The following is a 19,760-nucleotide window of genomic DNA, read 5'->3' as shown; positions in this document are numbered from 1 at the left end:
AAATATCATCTACTAATGTTATTGTTATGCACAAGCAGAAGATATTATAGAATCTTGTTTATTTACAAGAAGATGACATTTTTCTCCACATACCATATATTTTTGAGAAAAATATAGCTAGGTATTTTAGTTTAAAAATCATTGTTACAATAAATATAGGCTTTTCCAGAGAACATTTACCGAAACGAAAGCAGAATTCACAAGGGTTTTCGGTGGACGACCGTAACGCGAATGATTGTTTGGACTGACCTTTCTATAAATATATAAATGTATTTTATTGTGTAATAATTATAATAATTATTAAGTTATATTAAATCTGGGAATGAAATTATATCAGAAAGGAGATTCTTAAATGAGTAGGTATACTCGTAACATGCTTTGTGCATTAAATATACCTCCCTCTATTGAGTGAAAATAAAACAAAATACACAGGTAATCTGTGTTGCGGTTTTAAAGTGCCATCTGTTACACCTTTGACAAATTAAAAATGATTACTTGTCAAATGAAGTCGCCATGTTAGAATTACACCGATACTATAAGCATCACTCACACAAACAAGCAATGAGGCAAAATTTTACCAATATTCAAAGGCTTTTTTCTTAATAATTTTAATCAAAATCTAGTATTTTTTTACGTTAAGCGAAGACAGAAATATATATACTACCCAAACATTACATATACAAGTGAAGAAACCCTATATAATAGGAGCTAGGGTGCCAAGAAAGTTGTATGAAAATCGAGCAAGGAGAACCACCTTAAAGCGTGAGTTGACTGTTACTGCTGTCTCCCTCAGTGGATATGTGGGAGAAACTGCAGCACCCGAACATAGTCCGCTTCTACAACTACTGGGAGGGCGTCGTGGCCAAGAAGAAGAACATCGTGCTCATCACGGAGCTCATGCTGTCCGGGACACTTAAAGCGTGAGTTGACTGTTACTGCTGTCTCCCTCAGTGGATATGTTGGAGAAACTGCAGCACCCGAACATAGTCCGCTTCTACAACTACTGGGAGGGCGTCGTGGCCAAGAAGAAGAACATCGTGCTCATCACGGAGCTCATGCTGGCCGGGACACTTAAAGCGTGAGTTGACTGTTACTGCTGTCTCCCTCAGTGGATATGTTGGAGAAACTGCAGCACCCGAACATAGTCCGCTTCTACAACTACTGGGAGGGCGTCGTGGCCAAGAAGAAGAACATCGTGCTCATCACGGAGCTCATGCTGTCCGGGACACTTAAAGCGTGAGTTGACTGTTACTGCTGTCTCCCTCAGTGGATATGTTGGAGAAACTGCAGCACCCGAACATAGTCCGCTTCTACAACTACTGGGAGGGCGTCGTGGCCAAGAACAAGAACATCGTGCTCATCACGGAGCTCATGCTGGCCGGGACACTTAAAGCGTGAGTTGACTGTTACTGCTGTCTCCCTCAGTGGATATGTTGGAGAAACTGCAGCACCCGAACATAGTCCGCTTCTACGACTACTGGGAGGGCGTCGTGGCCAAGAACAAGAACATCGTGCTCATCACGGAGCTCATGCTGTCCGGGACACTTAAAGCGTGAGTTGACTGTTACTGCTGTCTCCCTCAGTGGATATGTTGGAGAAACTGCAGCACCCGAACATAGTCCGCTTCTACAACTACTGGGAGGGCGTCGTGGCCAAGAACAAGAACATCGTGCTCATCACGGAGCTCATGCTGTCCGGGACACTTAAAGCGTTAGTTAAATGTTATCGGTCGAGTCCATATTAAAACAGTCTATTTTAAGAGACCAACTCGATATCAGGTCAGCAAAGAGCTTTACAATTCAATTTTTCATTACATGTAAAAAAAAATACTCGAGGAAGGTGTTAAAATTTAGCCTTTTCCTGAAAAGCAAGTGCCGACTTTACGATCCACTTATTATTCACAATATGTTTATACGTTTAGAAGTATTCATTATTATTTATTATTGATTTTGGAGAAAACCATGCTATTGGTTGCAACATAGGGCTACGAAAACATTATATTTATGCGTTTACGAAGTATTTTGCCTACATAGCGGGAAAACCATGCTATTGGTTACATCGTAGGGTTACGAACTTAGCAGTGAATGAGAATGAATGTTCTTATTTTCAGTTACCTTCGAAGATTCAAGCGAATCAACCCGAAAGTGCTGAAGTCCTGGTGCCGGCAGATCCTCAAGGGGCTCAACTTTCTACATTCTAGGACTCCTCCTATAATCCATAGGTATGACACCACTTGCGTTTACCTGAGGCTGGTATTCCACCTATCCGGTTTAATTGTCCAATGTGTATTGCGTCTCACACTTTGCTTAACACATTCATTACCACTAAGCGCTACGCTCGCGCTAGCGGGTTACGCTCGTAGCGCGTAGCTACGTTTGTGCCGTATGGAGCGCGTAGTCGCTACGAACAGTGTACCCGACAGTCGGGTTCCGGGACGCTGAATGTGTTAATGAGAGAGTGAGACGCAATGACATTGGACAAAGAAATTGGACAGATGGAATACCGTCCTGAGATCAAAGAGTTATTGGTAGTAGAAGAGGTAAAGTCTAAGAATTATTTATGCTTCATTGGCAGCTGTTTTGTTGCCTCTAGAATTGTCAGACTTCAATTTTTGACAATCAGAGTTACCGCTTATTGTATAGACTCGTACAGTGACATCATATTCATATAGACATACTGATTATCATGTTAGGGTTGAAAGACACAACCAATAAAAGATTAACGTAGATGACAGCTCCTTCGTTATACGTCCTCGTTTTATTAACTGACTTTGTGAAAAATATCGCTAACTTTGAGTCTTCTGCGGAGCAGGAGTTGCGCCTTCAATCACGAACAAAAAACATAAAGCACTCTTTCTGCCCTAAACAACAAGTAGCAAGGCATTGTGTAAGGTATCAGGCTGTCCGGATTTTTAACCAACTACCTACAAATCTAAAAGACATTACAGATTATAAGATATTTAATATAAAAATTTTACCTTCCAATAAAATTATTATTATGTTTCCTATCCACATCGGATATCTTCATTGAGAGAGTAACGCGATCGTTGACCAATGATGCCGCTAGCGTCTATGTAGTCGCTCCGCCCCACGCCGTGACGTAGTTCCGCTTCCACTTCCTGCGAACCGTTGCTCGCTTCCCGCCACTCGCCACCGCCATGTCATTGTTGAGGAGAAGTACCGTCGGCATAAAAGTAGCCTAGTAGCCTGCCAGGAAGGCATTACTCAGATATCCGATGTGGATAGGAAACATAATAATAATTTTATTGGAAGGTAAAATTTTTATATTATGTGTTCCGTACTCCACATCGGATATCTTCATTGAGACCTGTTTATTATCTCCTGGTGGCGAGTTAGCGGGCGCGCAAGCGATAGGGCTACACCTACTGTCATAGAACTCAGAGAACGATTAAATATGTATACACCATATTGCAACCCATGAAATCACAGTGACTCGTTATAATGTGAATTACAGGAAATTGAGAATTGAAATTGTAATCTCAGGTTCGAATCTGACGTTAAACTGGTTTAAGAGAATTCTCATTCGAAATCGCATCCGATCCGCAGAATCTCGGCGAGTCATGTTCCCAATTAACATAAGCGAAAATATCGCTAAGTGAATAGCTTTCCAGCCAATTTAGTTATTAAGTACATCGTGGATCAAAAGCAATCGTAGGCGAGGCCGGCTTGGATGAGACTGTGGCTGAAAGAAATAAGCGAAGTGTCCCCTAACATTTTGTGTAATTCTCGCAAGGTGACGTACCCAGACTACCTACTTATACTGGGTCTATACTTTATTCCGGAGCTTCTAAGAGTCCAGTCGGTAAGACACGTTATCTGGTTTAGAGCCGAATTTCGGACACAAAATAATAGCGTTAAAGTTATCTATGTAATTGCCCGGGCTACAGTGTAGTAGAGTAAGGTCATTGACCCTACGGCCTGATGCTAACAGCAAAAGTGCGGCAGCTATTCTATCGTACTTCTTCTAACGTACCTAACGTTGTAGGGCTATTTAAATTAGGGCAAGTAGATGTCTCGCGTCCCAAGCTGGTGCTTTGGGAGGCGCTGGTCTCGCTATTAATGGCGTTGGAAGAAGGCATAGTGTCCGATAGTGGTTCATACACAGCACTTGTGAGAGGCTTATGAACGAGTATCGTTCTGAAAGCTAACATGGATAATAGAAATAGACGTCTGAGATAGCTCGCTACTTCACTGGATAGAGGTACCTGGCAGTTGATCTTATTTTTGATGCACCATAAAGACCGTTTCTACATTGTGGCCGTACATGCAGCCTAGACAAGGGGACGATCTAGGGGCTCCCGTTACTGTTTTCTATACAAACACAGTACCGGAATCGGGAATATCCGGTTCTTCCATATTAGTGAGACAGTGACAGTTGCGTTTCGTTCGCTACGTAGCGTTAGCTTGGCATGTTATATGCATGCGCCAGTCACGCCAGTAGCGGACGTCACTCCTGATCCCGCCAGCTCGGTGTTGGAGCGTCCTATCTGACAGGAGCTACGCCTCATTCTTAAGGTCGTTGACTCGTAAGGGAGGGCGGTCTGACGTTGTGTTCACTAGGACCGCCAGTAAATTGCAAGCTTACCACAGCTGCTTTAAGACTCCTTATCACGCCGTCGCAGTACACAGACTAGGCTGGGAGGTGGAGACATCCATGCCAAGTCTCACAGGCAGCTGTCAAAGGTCGTGGTAGCAGTTCAATGAGTCTGTTAAGAAATACCGTGGCACAGTGCGAGGGCTCTCGAAAGCGGAGGCCGGCCAACAAGGCGCCTGTCAGGTGAAGACAGTCTCGGCGGCTGCTGGGCGCAGCTGCCACTCGGGCGCGCAGTGACTTCTTGATAAACCGTTGCCCTCGGGGGTTGTACCGACCTGGCAAGTAGCAAGCAACCAGCGCGACCTGTAGACGATCTGCTGGCATCAGCAGTTTTTGCGACAGCCGTAGTAACGGAAGGGATGTAGTGTCGCCGTCGTTTTATGTATACTGTACCGGTGCGGTTGTATGTTTACACTTCTGTCGTCAGCGCTGCAGATGCGGCCCGTTAACGGTTACTCTTCGCTGAAAGGGCCTTACCTCGTACATTGTCTACCAATATTGGAGATTGTAACGGACTGCTTGCATAAGATGAGGAAGAAAGTGGTGCGAGGCTTTCGGCAGCTCCGTGTTGCTGGGGACTGCGAAGGCTTCACCTTCCTCCATGAACTAAAGTTTGCGAATTTGAGACTGAACAGAAGGCATTGAGTCTCATTTCTGCGAGAAACTCTGCAGCAAGGCAGGCCTGTATGTCGCGAAAAAGAAAACTTTCAATCGGTGTGTTGTGCCGCGTGTCCCACGTGATGTCTAGGAGCGTGATGGTCTAATTCGCTTTATCCGAAGAGACACCCTATATCGAGTTAGTATAGGGCATCGAGTTAGTAGCATGCTTTTAAGGAAATCGAACTGATGAAATCAAGTCTAAAATCGATTTTGGCGCTTTGCGTAACAAAACTGTTTCGATAAAGTCGAATACAGACAGATGGAAACTGCTGGAGTCCTCCTGGCCCCTTTCTCTTAGCACCGGAAACTCAAGCTTGTTCAGGCGCAGCGGGTTTATTTGTCCCATTTTGTTTATTATGGCTTTTCGCTTTGTAAGACGGAACTTAAGCTGGAGAGCGCGAGCAAGTAGAGATAATTATGTGAAGTCTGCAGACCTTTTCGATGCCTTTCACCTCGGTTTCGAGCGGTCGCACAGGGCCTTGTCGCTAGCTGTTCTCCGGTTGGACCACTCCATGGCCTCGAGAAGTCGTAGGAGCTTCGAAGCGACACAGCGAAGTCGATCAGCACCTTTATGAAGCCCGGGAACACGACGTATTTTCCTCTGAGTATCGACATACTTATCTTACCGCTTTCAACTCCGGGCAGTCGAGCCGCGCTAGGACGGGGCTCTTTACGACCTTGTCTGCCGTCGCCGGAGGATTCTTTAACCGAAGCCAAGAGCTTAGCGGTCTGTTCGTGCTGTACCATACCATACCTATACCTGCACCATAGCTATAGGCGCCTACGTACCTCAATGGAACCATGTGGACAGGACAAAACTGATACTGTGGCGCCCAGCGAGCAAGGGACGACATCGTCGTAGTTGCAGCATCGGTGGACAGCATCGGCGTGATTGTGGCAACCGCCGCCGCTCGGGAGGCGCCGGTGCGTGAAGCTAGGGGCGCCATCGTGGCGGCCGGCTCGGGGGGGGGGGGGGGGGGGGGCACCGGTGTCTGAGGCCGGGCGGCTCATGGCGGCCGCCACTGGTTCGGGATAGTGGCGGCCCGCTCTAGAGGCGTTGTCGCGTGAGGCGAGCGGCTCCATCGTGGCGGCCGCCGCCACCGGCTCGGGAGGCGCCGGTGCGTGCGGCGAGAGGCGCCATCGTGGCGGCCAGCTCGGGAGGCACCGGTGCATGAGGCGGTCGCCGTCTGGCTGGCTGGTCTGGGAGGCACTGCTGTGAGGCGAGAGGCGCCATCGTGGCGGCCAGCTCGAGAGGCGCCAGTGCGCAGGTGGTGGTGCCATCGTGGCGGGCGGCATCATCGTGGCGGGCAGCGCCATTGTGGCAGCCGCCGCCGCCGCGTCGATGCGTAATCCGAGAGGCGCCATCGTGGATCGTGGCGGCCAGCTCGGGGGGCAGGCGGTGTCATCGAGCGGGCGGCGCCATCATGGCGGCCACCGTCGCCAGGCTCAGGTGCGAGAGGCGCCGTCGTGGCGGCCAGCTCGACAGGCGCCGGTGCGCGTGACGGACGTTACCGGCACGGGAGGCGCCGATGGCTAGGCTCGTAGTTGCACGCATCATCACGGCGACGCTGTTGCCCTCGGCGGTGCCATCGTGGTGGCCACCACCGGCGCGTAGGTCACCAGCGACGTCATGACGGCCGGCAACCAACGCGGCGATCGTCGCTGTACTCGTAGCCTTTCCACTGCTTACACGTAACTTACCTTCCTTCCGCTCGAGCAGTCGGGACGCAGAAGCGGTCCGCCTTCACCTTGGCGCGATCCACCCGCGATGCGCCCGCAGCTGCAGGAGCGGGCATGTGACGCGCAGAGCCACGCGGATCTCTCGGAGTCCCGCTGGACTGGAAGCGTCCGCACCGCAACTGCAGCAATAGGAGCGGGCGTGTAACGTCTCGCGGAGTCCCGCGGACTGGAGGCGTCCGCACCGTGACTGCAGCAACAGGAGCGGGCGTGTGACGTCTCTCGGAGTCCCGCGGACTGGAGGCGTCCGCACAGCGACTGCAGCAACAGGAGCGGGCGTGTGACGCCTCTCGGAGTCCCGCGGACTGGAGGCGTCCGCACCGCGACTGCAGCAACAGGAGCGGGCGTGTGACGTCTCTCGGAGTCCCGCGGACTGGAGGCGTCCGCACCGCGACTGCAGCAACAGGAGCGGGCGTGTGACGTCTCTCGGAGTCCCGCGGACTGGAGGCGTCCACACCGCGACTGCAGCAACAGGAGCGGGCGTGTGACGTCTCTCGGAGTCCCGCGGACTGGAGGCGTCCGCACCGCGACTGCAGCAACAGGAGCGGGCGTGTGACGTCTCTCCGAGTCCTGCGGACTGGAGGCGTCCACCGTGGCCCGCAGCGTCGCGGTGTCTCGGAGTCACCTTGGACGACAGCAGAAGACGCGGCGCGCGCGGGCGGGGGCGGGCGCCGGGCCCGCGCCCCCGCGCCGGGGGACGGGGCGCCCCGGGCGCGCCGCAACTAACAACACGAGGTACTCCCAGGCTACTGCCTGAGAACCCTCCGCGAGTGACGAAGTAACTTCTGAACGCCAATAAGATTAGAATATCTTAAACTGGCTCACCGGATGGTTCGAGACAATCCAAACCTCCTTATCAGCGAAGCGCGGCGCCCGAAAGCAGCGCGCGCAGGCCGTCCGCCGCCGCGCCGCCGCCACCGCCGCAGGCACGATGACCGCACGTTCCCTCTCCGATGCGGAGCGACTTGTTACCACTTGTTAACAAAAACCACTGACGCACTTCCTACTTCGATCTCGAAAATGCGAGTTAACGGTAACGATTTTAGCAGCATGGAATGTGAAAATTAATTTAGCGAGAAAAAAGTGGGTAGAATCGAAAAGCACCGTTCGATGACTTCGATCGCGAGACCGCCAAAAGACTAATAGTGGCGATCTCTGCCATATCTCACTATTTAATCGACCGAGCTTTGGATCGGAAATGTTAAAGCACCATGCTGCAAAAATATACGCAAAAAATATTTGCGGACCATCGGTCAAGACGGTCGACGAAACAATGTCATGGCGGTGGCGAGTGGCGGGAAGCGAGCAACGGTTCGCAGGAAGTGGAAGCGGAACTACGTCACGGCGTGGGGCGGAGCGACTACATAGACGCTAGCGGCATCATTGGTCAACGATCGCGTTACTCTCTCAATGAAGATATCCGATGTGGAGTACGGAACACATAATAAGCACTTGAAGATATTTTTATTGAGGGGGTGTTTTTACAGTATTGACGAGATCTTTGCAAATTAAACAGATTTTTACAAAATTATCATGCATGTAACTTTACACTTTTAATGATGACATGTTTATTACTTTATTTGTACCTACTTTTTTTGTTGGTTTAAGTGTATTTTTGGAATTATAATTATTGACATGTCCGGTCCTGCTGTTATTGTATAATTTTAATTATGTGCATGTATTAGTTTGTAAGATTTTTCTAACACAATATCATATTGTTATAGAAATAAATAAATGAATGAATGAATGAATGATGGCTTGTCCACATTTGACGACTGGATGGGAATGATGGATCAATTGAAGGAGATGTTTTTTAACAACCTAGAGTTTTATCAGGACTTGGGTTTTTTATGTCTAGTAGCCCAGGGTTTATCTATAGTGTGACATAAAATAGTAAAAATTAAATAAAACTAAAAAAATCTCAATATTTTTCTCGCTCTCAATATTTTTTACAATTTCTTGTCGGACTATAGAATAGAATCTTATTTATGAAAATTAGTATTTGTGTCTAAAGTAGAACTTTCTGTGCAGAGATCTGAAATGCGATAATATCTTCATAACTGGCACGACAGGCAGTGTCAAGATCGGCGACCTCGGCCTCGCCACGCTCAAGAACCGCAGCTTCGCCAAGTCTGTCATCGGTAAGTTCTAGATTACATTTAAAAAAACAACGGGTTGCACTCCGGGAGTGCCGGCAGAAGTGAAAACGCAATGACATTGTAACAGTTTTTCGATCAGGTCACGTGTCCGTCGCGTCGGTCGCGAGTGAGCGATGTCGCAAGTTTAACATTTTTTCCCCATCACAGAAAGTGCACAGCTTCGCTAAAGAAGTTTTCACTTCAAAAACAGCTAATAAAACTAACAGGAACTGTTTGCGTTGGAGAATCTACCAGCTTGTGACCTAAAACGCGCAACTTACATTTTACTTCATGCCAATATAATCAATCTAGCATTTATTGCACCATGGTAAAAAAAAGAGGTGTTACAACATTTATACAAGTACCTCATGGTTATATAAAATGGGGGTTCTACGGTATCCCTCACAGTTTACGAGTGTTCCCTATAACCATTCATTCACCTACTCACAAGTCTCACCTCAGTCAATAAAACGAAGTGAGTAATAGTACACTACATAGCCGAAAATATACTGCTATGTTGTTTATAAAAACAATATTTGAGGAGAGTCTTTTAAAAGGGCTTATTTCTCTATGAATACCACACAAAAATAAGCTCTTTTGAAAAGACCCTCCTCATTTATGGTAGGTACCCTCAAGGTACAGTCAAAAGATGTCATACGTACGTGAAAAAACGATACATTACTGTTTAGACTGGTTGAAATCGTGTAGTTAACCTTTTGGGCGCCAATGACCGATATATCCGAACCGCAGGTTCAATTCCAAAGACTGATTAATCGGTCACAGACCACAGAGCAACTTAGACCTACGTGCATATGCATAAAATTCAATTTCAGTTTTGACACTTCGGTGACGTGGCGTCCGCGTGACTGCTTTTTTGTTTGACACGGCGTCGAAAAGGTTGAAAGGTAAAGGTTGAGGTTGAGGTTGAGGTGGAAGTAGTTGACTGTGCAAATCATGACAGGCGGCAATATTGCTAAACTTGGTAAAGCAGATCTTGTCAGTATAAAAAGGCGGCAAATTTGAAAAATGTAGGCGCGAAGGGATAGCGTCTCATAGAAAATTTGAATATCGCGCCTTTTTCTACTGACAAGATTTGCTTGACCATCTATAATTTCAAATTGTATTTATCAGTTATTTGTTTTGGCCAGGCACCCCCGAATTCATGGCGCCCGAGATGTACGAGGAGCACTACGACGAGTCCGTGGACGTGTACGCGTTCGGCATGTGCATGCTGGAGATGGCCACCGGCGAGTACCCCTACTCGGAGTGCAGCGGGCCCGCGCAGATATACAAGAAAGTCGTCTCGGTGAGCACCTTATGTGTATGTCGCAGTCGGATCGTATAATCCGCCGTATTACATTACGGCTAGCCGTTTTCAAAAACAGGGGCGTTTTGAAATGCGGCGGTTTAACGATTAGCCGTATTGAATGCGGCTGAACGAGAATCCGCCGGAATGTATTCGGCGCCATACGTTCTTCAACACGGCTAGCCGTAATGTAATACAGCGAGTCATTAGCCGCCGCTTTGACAGTTTTTAGTTCCCATTTTTAACACTCGTGGCGCTGCCTGACAAACGCTGGGGTGTCCATCAAATCTGGAGTTTGTCGGACTGTTTCTTTTCAAAAAAAAATTTCCTTCGCAACTTAACTAGACGGAGCCCCGCTTCGCGGGGCTCCTATTTCTGAGCGGTTTGCCCTTCGGGCATCTGAAGCTACCTAACGAACCTAACCTACCTACCTATTGATTAAGTGAGACGTCCGTGAAAACGTTACACTTTGGGGAAAAAAGCGTAGGTAGGTAATTAGGTTAGGTTCGTTAGGTAACTTCAGATGCCCGAAGGGCAAACCGCCCAGAAATAGGAGCCCCGCTTGCGGGGCTCCGTCTATTTAAGTTGTGAAGGAAATTTTTTGGAAAAGAAACACATGTAGTGCGGTGGGACCATGGTAGAAATAAATTAAATTGCAAACATTGTCAAACTCCGGTTACGTAGGCGACCGAAAGAACTGGCCACTCTACAAAGTACGATGCGGCTAAACGTGGGCCGCCTTATTGAAGAACGTATCGCAGTGACAATCCGGCTAATCGTCGAACCGCCGCATTTCAAAACGCCCCTGTTTTTGAAAACGGCTAGCCGTAATGTAATACGGCGGATTATACGATCTGACTACGACATGTATAGCAGTAGGGTCGAATGTCGAGTGACAGTGGACGTTCGTTCGGCATGTGCATGCTGGAGATGGCCACCGGCGAGTACCCCTACTCGGAGTGCAGCGGGCCCGCGCAGATATACAAGAAAGTCGTCTCGGTGAGCACCTTATGTGTATAGCAGTAGGGTCGAATGTCGAGTGACAGTGGACGTTCGTTCGGCATGTGCATGCTGGAGATGGCCACCGGCGAGTACTCCTACTCGGAGTGCAGCGGGCCCACGCAGATATACAAGAAAGTCGTCTCGGTGAGAAAGAAGCTTTATTACTATTGGGTTAAGGTTGAAGTCAGATTGGACCATGTGAGGCTTGGGGTCGAATTTAGAGTGTTCATGGCCAGTTATCGAGAGCTTGCGATATTAAACAGTTCTGTCAGTGAGTCAACCTTATATCTATAGACGTAGAGTCGATTGTTGAGGAGTTTAGTAGACCCGCGCAGATATAAAAGAAAATCGTGTCGGTGAGCACCTTATGTGCATTCATGTAGGGTTGACAGTGAGGTGGAAGTCAGATGCTGCGTCTATCAAAATTGCACTTTGTTTTATAACGCATAAGGTCGATTATCAAATGACAGTAGAAGTACATTTGGTGGTTTAAGTAGACTTAAAAACTATTAGACAATGATTGATTCTTATTTATATAATGCTAATATTATTTTGTTTTGTTTGTAGGGGGTGAAGCCGCAGAGTTTGGACAAGGTGACGATACCGGAAGTGAAAGACATCATCGAATCGTGCATCAAGCCAGATAAAGGAGATCGGTTAGTATTCACATTGTAACATTACTGGCTGTGACATTGCAGGCCGTAAGATAGTCTATATGTGGCGTTCCATGCCTAAAGGGTCCTTATGCTCCATATGCATAAGGACCCTACTCAGTTGGAAAGCCACATATACTGAGATTGCAAACTAAGAGCATTCTAACTCGCATACGATCGCTTGTCCTTATTTCAGAAAATGTTAGGAAACCTCTGTGCCACGCCATGAAATATCATCGTATCCTAGCATTTCTCGCAGTATTGTATTGTAGTACGGGCGATTTTCCGCAACTCGACGTCTTGCGCCTATTTTGCGTGATAGGGGGTGGACTAGTCTTGCCAGCCCAGCTCCTCGAGGAATCCTATCAAACCTTTGATGTTGAGTAGGACCTCGGGGAGGTCTCTCGGGGATCCGAGATGTTTTGCCCTGTATGGGGCCAATCCGCTGCATTCCAACACCACGTGAGAGGCTGTTTCTTCTTTCTCCATGCACCCACGGCATAGGGGACTGTCTGTGACACCTGTTATAAAAAGATGTTTGTTAAAAAGTCCATGACCTGTTATGACACTGGTTACCATACTCAGTCGAACCTTTCCTAGTTGAAGGAGCGTCCTTGTGAGCTTATCGTTCATGCTAGGCATGGCTTGCTTGGCCTGTCTGCATCCAGCTTGGTTTAGCCAGTGTTCTGTGTGTAGTTTCCCTGTACGTAGTATTACAAACCGAACAAGAGCGAGTTGGACTCGCCCACCGACGGTTCCGTACTTTTTAGTATTTGTTGTTATAGCGGCAACAGAAATACATCATCTGTGAAAATTTCAACTGTCTAGCTATCACGGTTCATGGGATACAGCCTGGTGACAGACAGACGGACGGATAGTGAAGTCAGTAATAGGGTCCCGTTTTTACCCTTTGGGTACGAAACCCTAAGAAAGTAGCGTGCGTATGCGACGTTCTGAAGTAAATGCTCCTTTAAGTCCTTTACTGTATCTGAATTTAGATAACACCCATTCGTTTAGGAACCCGAGATTTACTTATCAAAAACTAAATACCGCTATATTTTTCAGGCCGAAAGTGAAGGATCTGCTGAACCACGAGTTCTTCGGCGAGGACATCGGCCTGCGGCTGGAGATCGTGGGCAGAGACCTTGTGACTTCCTCCGACATCGCCAAAATACAGTTCCGCCTTAAGATTATCGACCCTAAGAAACGGTTAGTCACCTTAGTAGACATTTCATTGATATGTTAAACCAGTAAATTCTTCGACATACAATTGTATTCGCAGAAAGTGTCCAAAAAGCCCGGACTTTTTTAAAAGAAATAACAACATTTGCAAGAACTCCAACATGACGGTCGCAAGCGTGCCAATACGTACTTTACTTGAGAAAGATTAAGGTAACATTTACAGCGTAGGCCATAACTAGGCCTTCTTGGGTATGATTCACAAGGACTATAGGTTTTTTTGGAAGCCAAAAGGTTAAGGAGTAAACTTTACTGCATGCAAATTTCTAAATCACCACAGATTTATTACCCAGACCAGTAAAAGTTTAAAAAGCTTGACTCAATTTTCGTTATCTCGGCTGACCCGAATTCGTGTCGGTAAGAAGCGAGTGATTAAACAAAGATGTCACGCCATGTTCCTGGACACATGCGAACTAATTAAAATTTAGATGCTGGTCATGCCGCGTCCATGGCAGAAGACCTCAAACGCCGCAAATATGCCACCCTTGGCAGTAGTTATATTTTTGAGGCGTTTGGGGTCGAAACGCTGGGGCCGTGGGGGCCAAGCGCGCGCCGTATATACAGGGCCTTAGCGGAGCGCCTTATAGATGCCGCAGGAGACCAGAGGGCTGGCCAGTATTTTGCTCAACGCATTAGTATTGCCATACAACGTGGCAATGCGGCCAGCCTTCTGGGCACACTGCCCATCGGCAGTGACTTGGGAGACGTTTTTTATTTATAGGCTTTTTATTTTAAGTTTATTTAGTTTAGAGATAGTTTGTGTTATTATTTGTAAGCTAATTTAATGTTCTATATTTACTTAATTAAACAATTATTAGCACACTTGATGTTGTCAATGTAGGTAGGTACATATTGGTATTCAATCGTTTAATTAAAAAAATAAAATTAAAATTTTACTTGAAAATGTGAAGGTTACTTTGACAGCGTATGTCATAACACCTATAGTTGTCCATGGCGCTGTGGGCACGACTAGTAACGACGCCAAACAAAACGAAACAAAACGTGACCGGTTACGTTTTGTTTTGTGGTGTTCTTGGCGTTCAAAAGATTAAAAGGTACTATTAACGATCCATCTCACCCCCAGGTCGTACACCCACAAAGAGAACGAAGCCATCCAGTTCGACTTCGACATGGAGCGCGACGACTGCCAGGACGTCGCCAACGACATGGCGAAGGCTGGGCTCATCATGGAGGAAGACGCCCGGCTGGTGTTCAAACTGCTCAAGTCACAGCTTATAAGCTTAACGAGGTGAGTGATAGATAACTACCCCCCACCACCACCAGTCTGGCTAGGAAGCCATCCAGACTTCGACAGGGAGCGACGACTGCCAGGACGTCGCCAGCCATGGCCAAGGCTGGTCTCATCATGGTAGAGGATTCACGGCTGGTGTTCAAACTGCTCAAGTCACAGCTTATAAGCTTAACGAGGTGAGTGATAGATAACTACCTCCCACCACCACCACCACTACCACCAGTAGGCAAGAAAGGCATGCCTTGTAAGTGTAACCCTCTTGATGAAAGTTTTAGCCCACAAGTCTTCCACTACTAGAAACCGGGATAAACGAGACGAGACGAGAGAGACATTTGGCCAATAGTAGTAGGGTCAGTAGGAGGAGCAGAATCTAGGCTAGGCTAAACTAACAACATTCATCAACAATCAACATTACTGCTTGTAAAACTAAGTTGCGAACAAGACTCGGAAACCGGTTAAATTTCCAAACCGTTATCATGTACTTGGCGCAAAACCTTTTAATTTCGGTTTCACTCGTAAAACCGATATTTTTAAACTGGTTTTTATGAGAACATTTCCATAAAATTCTTGTCAGATCAACCGGTTTAGAACAATAAAAACCGTTTTCTTCCTATGTCGGTGTCTTTGTTTACGCGGCACGCCACCCGGCCGGCCGGGCATTTAGTCACTCGTCGATTAAACCGGTATATTCACTATGTTTAGGTTACAATAAAGTTCTTAAACGTTCGCGTTCTTATTAAAAGTTCGGAGGAAAATCGAAATAAACCAGTATTTAACGGTATTTTTTAACCGGTTCCGTAATTGCGAAAAGAGTAGAAAATTGAGATTGAAATATACAGCAGTGATTAAATGGGGATGACATTAGATAGCGTGGAACAGTATACAAAACATCAAGAGTATAAATCATACTCAAACGGAAGCTTACAACATATATTAATCACACTGCACGCGTAATCACAACCCCTCGCAATCATGTATTGCATCGGCAGCGACCCTGACTCGCTGTTTCCAATCATACGGCGTTGCGTGCAACGCAGCTAGCCGTAGATAACTACATTCCTGCAATTTTTACTTGGAAACAACTCTATTAATATAACGGTTCCACAAATCTAATCGCCGAAAACTCATTTCAATGAACATACAAAGTAGTGAAACCTGAAGTGAAAAGAAAATTGTAAATACCTATCAATATTTACGAATACATAATTTATTATTAAATTCTATTAAAGAATTTAATTCTATTTTATTCCATGTTACTGACTGTCACATACCCGTTTTCACTCTAGCCAGATAATAGTACATTTCGATGCTAGTGCGGAAGGTATGTCATTACTTCACGAGTACCGAGATATCTTGCCACGAGCCGCAGGCGAGTGGCAAGACTCGGGACGAGTGAAGAATGACATTTCCGCACGTGTATCGAACGACGTTTTTTAATACAGTTGCGAAAAAATAAGAAAAACATTGTTAATCGTACACTAAACAAAAGTGGTAACAGTGACAGCTCGGTTAGACGTCGTCTTTAAGTATATTATATCTATGGGCGTTTGGCAGCTATTCCGTTCCATTCAGTCAACTTATTAAGAACGGAATTTTCAATATTGAATATTAAAAAATAAACGTGTTATAATGATGAAGAGGTAAGTAATTAAATATGAAATATGTAATATTTTTCGTATTCTTACATTAACGGTAGGTTTTTATGCTGATTACGATGTTTAAAGGAAACTAATATTAACACTCATCAATAAGTAGTCGTGAATTGGAACAAGTATAAATTTAAAAAAATTGGAAAAGTAAAAAGCACTAGTTCGAGATAACCAACTTTCCGCACGCTAAACAGCTACGAAAAGTAGCACTTTTTGAGCAACTGTATTAAAAAAATAGTAATAAGCCTTGCCTAAACTAAATCGAATGAAATAAATCAAAACTCGAAGACACAAGACTTGCGTGATCAAAAATCCTATGAAACAACCCAGTTAAATGAAATGCCTAAATAAATCCGCAAACGGATTATACCGTGTAGACGGCATCCCGTTCAGACGAATTACAACTTTGATCCCTTATCTTAACGTCTACTTTGGCATATCGGTCGTAATGAACTTTACCAATCCGCCCCAGTCACGCGATATGCAAAATCCCGACCTTTAACAGATGTTCTATAATTTCTATAGTCCTTGGGTTTTCTTTAGATAGCTTCAGAACTATTACTCAGGTAGATACGATACGATTGTTTATTCGGTAGTCTTTAGCTGTTGTCTATAAATAAGTAACAAATGCCACGGAATCCAATGTTACGAGAATTACTAGTTGTTGTTATATATATTATACTAATCTACGCCCGCGACATTTTCCATATACATGTCGGCGGCCGATCGTAAGATCAGGCATATCGTGAAATTTGACCGGTTCCCTGAGTCGACGGAGCCCCGCGTACGCGGGGCTCCTATTTCTGGGCAGTTTGCCCTTTGGGCATCTAAAGCAACCTAACGAACTTATCCTACCTATATATTGGTCACTATCGTCAAAACATTACACAGGAACATTACGATCTGCCTGATCTTACGATCGGCCGCCGACATACACACCATTAAAAACTGTCAAGCCAATTTTCACGTCCTCAGCATCTAGTTAAAACACTATTCTACGTATGATGAATATGTGTTTCTAAGATTATATGCATTGTCTGTTAGTATACATACATAAATATAGATAGACTCGACTATTTTATTTATTTAAATTCGGCCTGTTTCTTATCCCGTGCCGCGAATCTAATAGAAAATTGAGACTATTTAATTAAAACAAAAAATATGCTGCGCCACTTGAATATTCCTCTAAATTTCAAAGAAACGACGAAAATTCACAAGACTGACTATAAAAACGTAACTTTAGCGTTCGGTAAACGGTTATGCGAATTGCATCTGAGTAGTGCAATTTGAACGGCTATTAACTAAAGACGGCAGATTGCCGCGATGGGCCAGACGCCGGTTACGCGGGTCTTATTATGGGGGAACTTGCGTCAATGGCTTTAGTATGATGTTTTATGTTTAAGTATACTACGTACGACAACCCACGGCTATTAAATTGCCATTCATAATGTCATTTGTTTTACAGGGGACACGATTTTTTTATGAACGTAAAACAACCATGACTCGGGAACAAATATCTGTGTCATCACAATATACAGTTTATGCTGTTTATAACATAAACCAGCTGATTGCCAAATACGCTTAGTCATTTATACGTGAACAAGTATCGAACACACATCCTCACAATCATGTTTACAATGTAAGTTGGTAAACACGCATGTTATTATTGTTATTGCCTGAACCGTTTGTTACCGTATTCAACAAAAACAAACAGTAAACAGAAGCGCATACAATTACGCCATAATTAAACCTTTCCTCACATGCATAATCATTAGCTAAAAAACTCTTCACACGATTCACGCGATTTTAAAACGTATTAGAAAGCAATAAAAATGCAAACACGTGAATTTCATACATGGTTTTGCTTTAGCGCTGCGCAAAAGTAAAAGAGCGTATGAGCTATGTAACACTCAAACTTTATAGGCCATTTTGAACTAATATATCCGTAAGTAAATGTGTTCCACCACTTATTTCGCGATCGCAAAGTATCTTCCACTTCAATCATACCAATATAAACCTTATCTGAATTAAATAGGAGTGTACGCTTGCGAATTATTTTCATGGTTTTGCTTTAACATTACGTAAAACTAAAAGGGTATATGCGCTTTGATAGCTCATATTTCATAGGCTGTTTTATTCAAATATACTGAAGTTATTATTCTTAACACATGCAAGTTTGCCTCGAGCGACCCAATATATGTATTTATAACATCCCAATATCGGTTTATTTTTGGGGTCGTATTCCTGAATGTCAAAATATGAGTTAAGATGGTCATACTAAACATATTTCCCCGTGGTAGGACTAACCACAGAATCGCAAAAAAAAATCGAATGGACACCTAATCTGTAAGGACTGTAAGTAGACGAAACGTATGTATAATATCAAAATACAATTTTGACATCACGACCCGAAAATCACCCAGTATGTGTAGTTGTTACCAATGTCAAGGTTAATTTTATACTAGTTTTGCCGAGCTGATAGCTCGTTTGAGCAATAGCATAAGCGTGTTCCATCAGTCGGTTACCGAACGCCACGCGTCTCTGTCGAGTATGGACATCGGTAGTAACTTTAATTTCGTGTATAGTTAGCGATGTGTTATAAGTGTGTAGTGACCGGTGGTTTTGTGTTTTGTGCAACAGATTTTGTGTGTAAGTTGTAAAAGCTGGGTGAATGTTTATGGAAAGTTTGTTTTAAGTATTGATTGTTTTTATGGATATGGGAGAGCGTTGGAAAGTTTTTTAAGTATAGTCCGATCGATTTAGAAATCATTATTATTTAAAATTAATAATAAAATTGTTATTCATTTAAAAAACGATAGCAGTAATTATGTTTCTCGAGTTAATTATGCACTTTCTCTGACCCCCATATAGTGCATAATTTACTATATTTTGCATGCATTCTTGTGGACAAATACAGGGTAAATCCGGTTTAGTATACATTTGGAAAGTGCGAAACAATCGTGAACATATTTCTTACTTCTGTGAATTGTTTATAATAAAAAAAAATATTGTGAATGGTTTACATTTATATTGTTTGCTTTGATATGTTACAGGCAAATAAAACATAAATATGAAGCGAATTTGTATTGTTGAAAGACATTATCATGTAATAAAAATAATCTCCCATTTAATGTGATATTAATTATTATTCTATGTTAAAAACAGTTCTATGTTTTGCCATGAATTCAGATTTAATATTCGTGACTTTCGTTTATTATATATTTACAGTAGTTGTAATTTTCCTCGTTTATTTCAGCGGAAGTATACACTGTCTTGTCTTATCGCTCTTTAGTTGGCATTGCCAATTTTTAATTGAATGGGTTTCCCCGCCAATTTACTTTTGCACATTACATGAACATCAAACACGAATTGTACGGTTTTATAGGATTTTTTTTAACTGAAAACTAATTAGAATCTTAGGTATATAATGTAAAAAATGCCATTCTGGCGAAACTTGTAAAAACAGTTTAAATATCGATGCCGTAATAGTAGAAGAGCCGGCCGCAAATT

The 19,760-nt window shown here is 44.5% G+C and overlaps 2 protein-coding genes across 2 annotated transcripts in view; both read left to right on the top strand.

Annotated features, from left to right (window-relative positions):
• The first annotated feature begins 814 nt into the window (after positions 1-814).
• Positions 815-11,475, top strand: LOC134675649 (serine/threonine-protein kinase WNK-like). The gene is made up of 5 exons (XM_063533978.1): positions 815-1,236; positions 2,111-2,221; positions 9,043-9,152; positions 10,298-10,470; positions 11,335-11,475. Exons 1-5 carry the CDS (start codon positions 1,115-1,117, stop codon positions 11,473-11,475), a joined length of 657 nt encoding a protein of 218 aa, XP_063390048.1. The 5' UTR covers positions 815-1,114.
• Positions 11,476-11,487: 12 nt separating this feature from the next.
• LOC134675648 (serine/threonine-protein kinase WNK1-like) overlaps positions 11,488-19,760 on the top strand; it is a 68,716-nt gene continuing 60,443 nt past the window's right edge. The window contains exons 1-4 of the mRNA XM_063533977.1: positions 11,488-11,601; positions 12,025-12,113; positions 13,176-13,319; positions 14,434-14,598. Coding sequence (XP_063390047.1) covers positions 11,488-11,601; positions 12,025-12,113; positions 13,176-13,319; positions 14,434-14,598 — 512 coding nt within the window. The remainder of the gene's footprint in view (positions 11,602-12,024; positions 12,114-13,175; positions 13,320-14,433; positions 14,599-19,760) is intronic.

Source organism: Cydia fagiglandana, chromosome 22 (genome assembly GCF_963556715.1).
Source record: "Cydia fagiglandana chromosome 22, ilCydFagi1.1, whole genome shotgun sequence".
Classification (NCBI taxonomy): Eukaryota; Metazoa; Arthropoda; class Insecta; order Lepidoptera; family Tortricidae; genus Cydia; species Cydia fagiglandana.
Note: the sequence above shows the minus strand (reverse complement) of the source record. Positions and strands in the feature narration are given on the sequence as shown.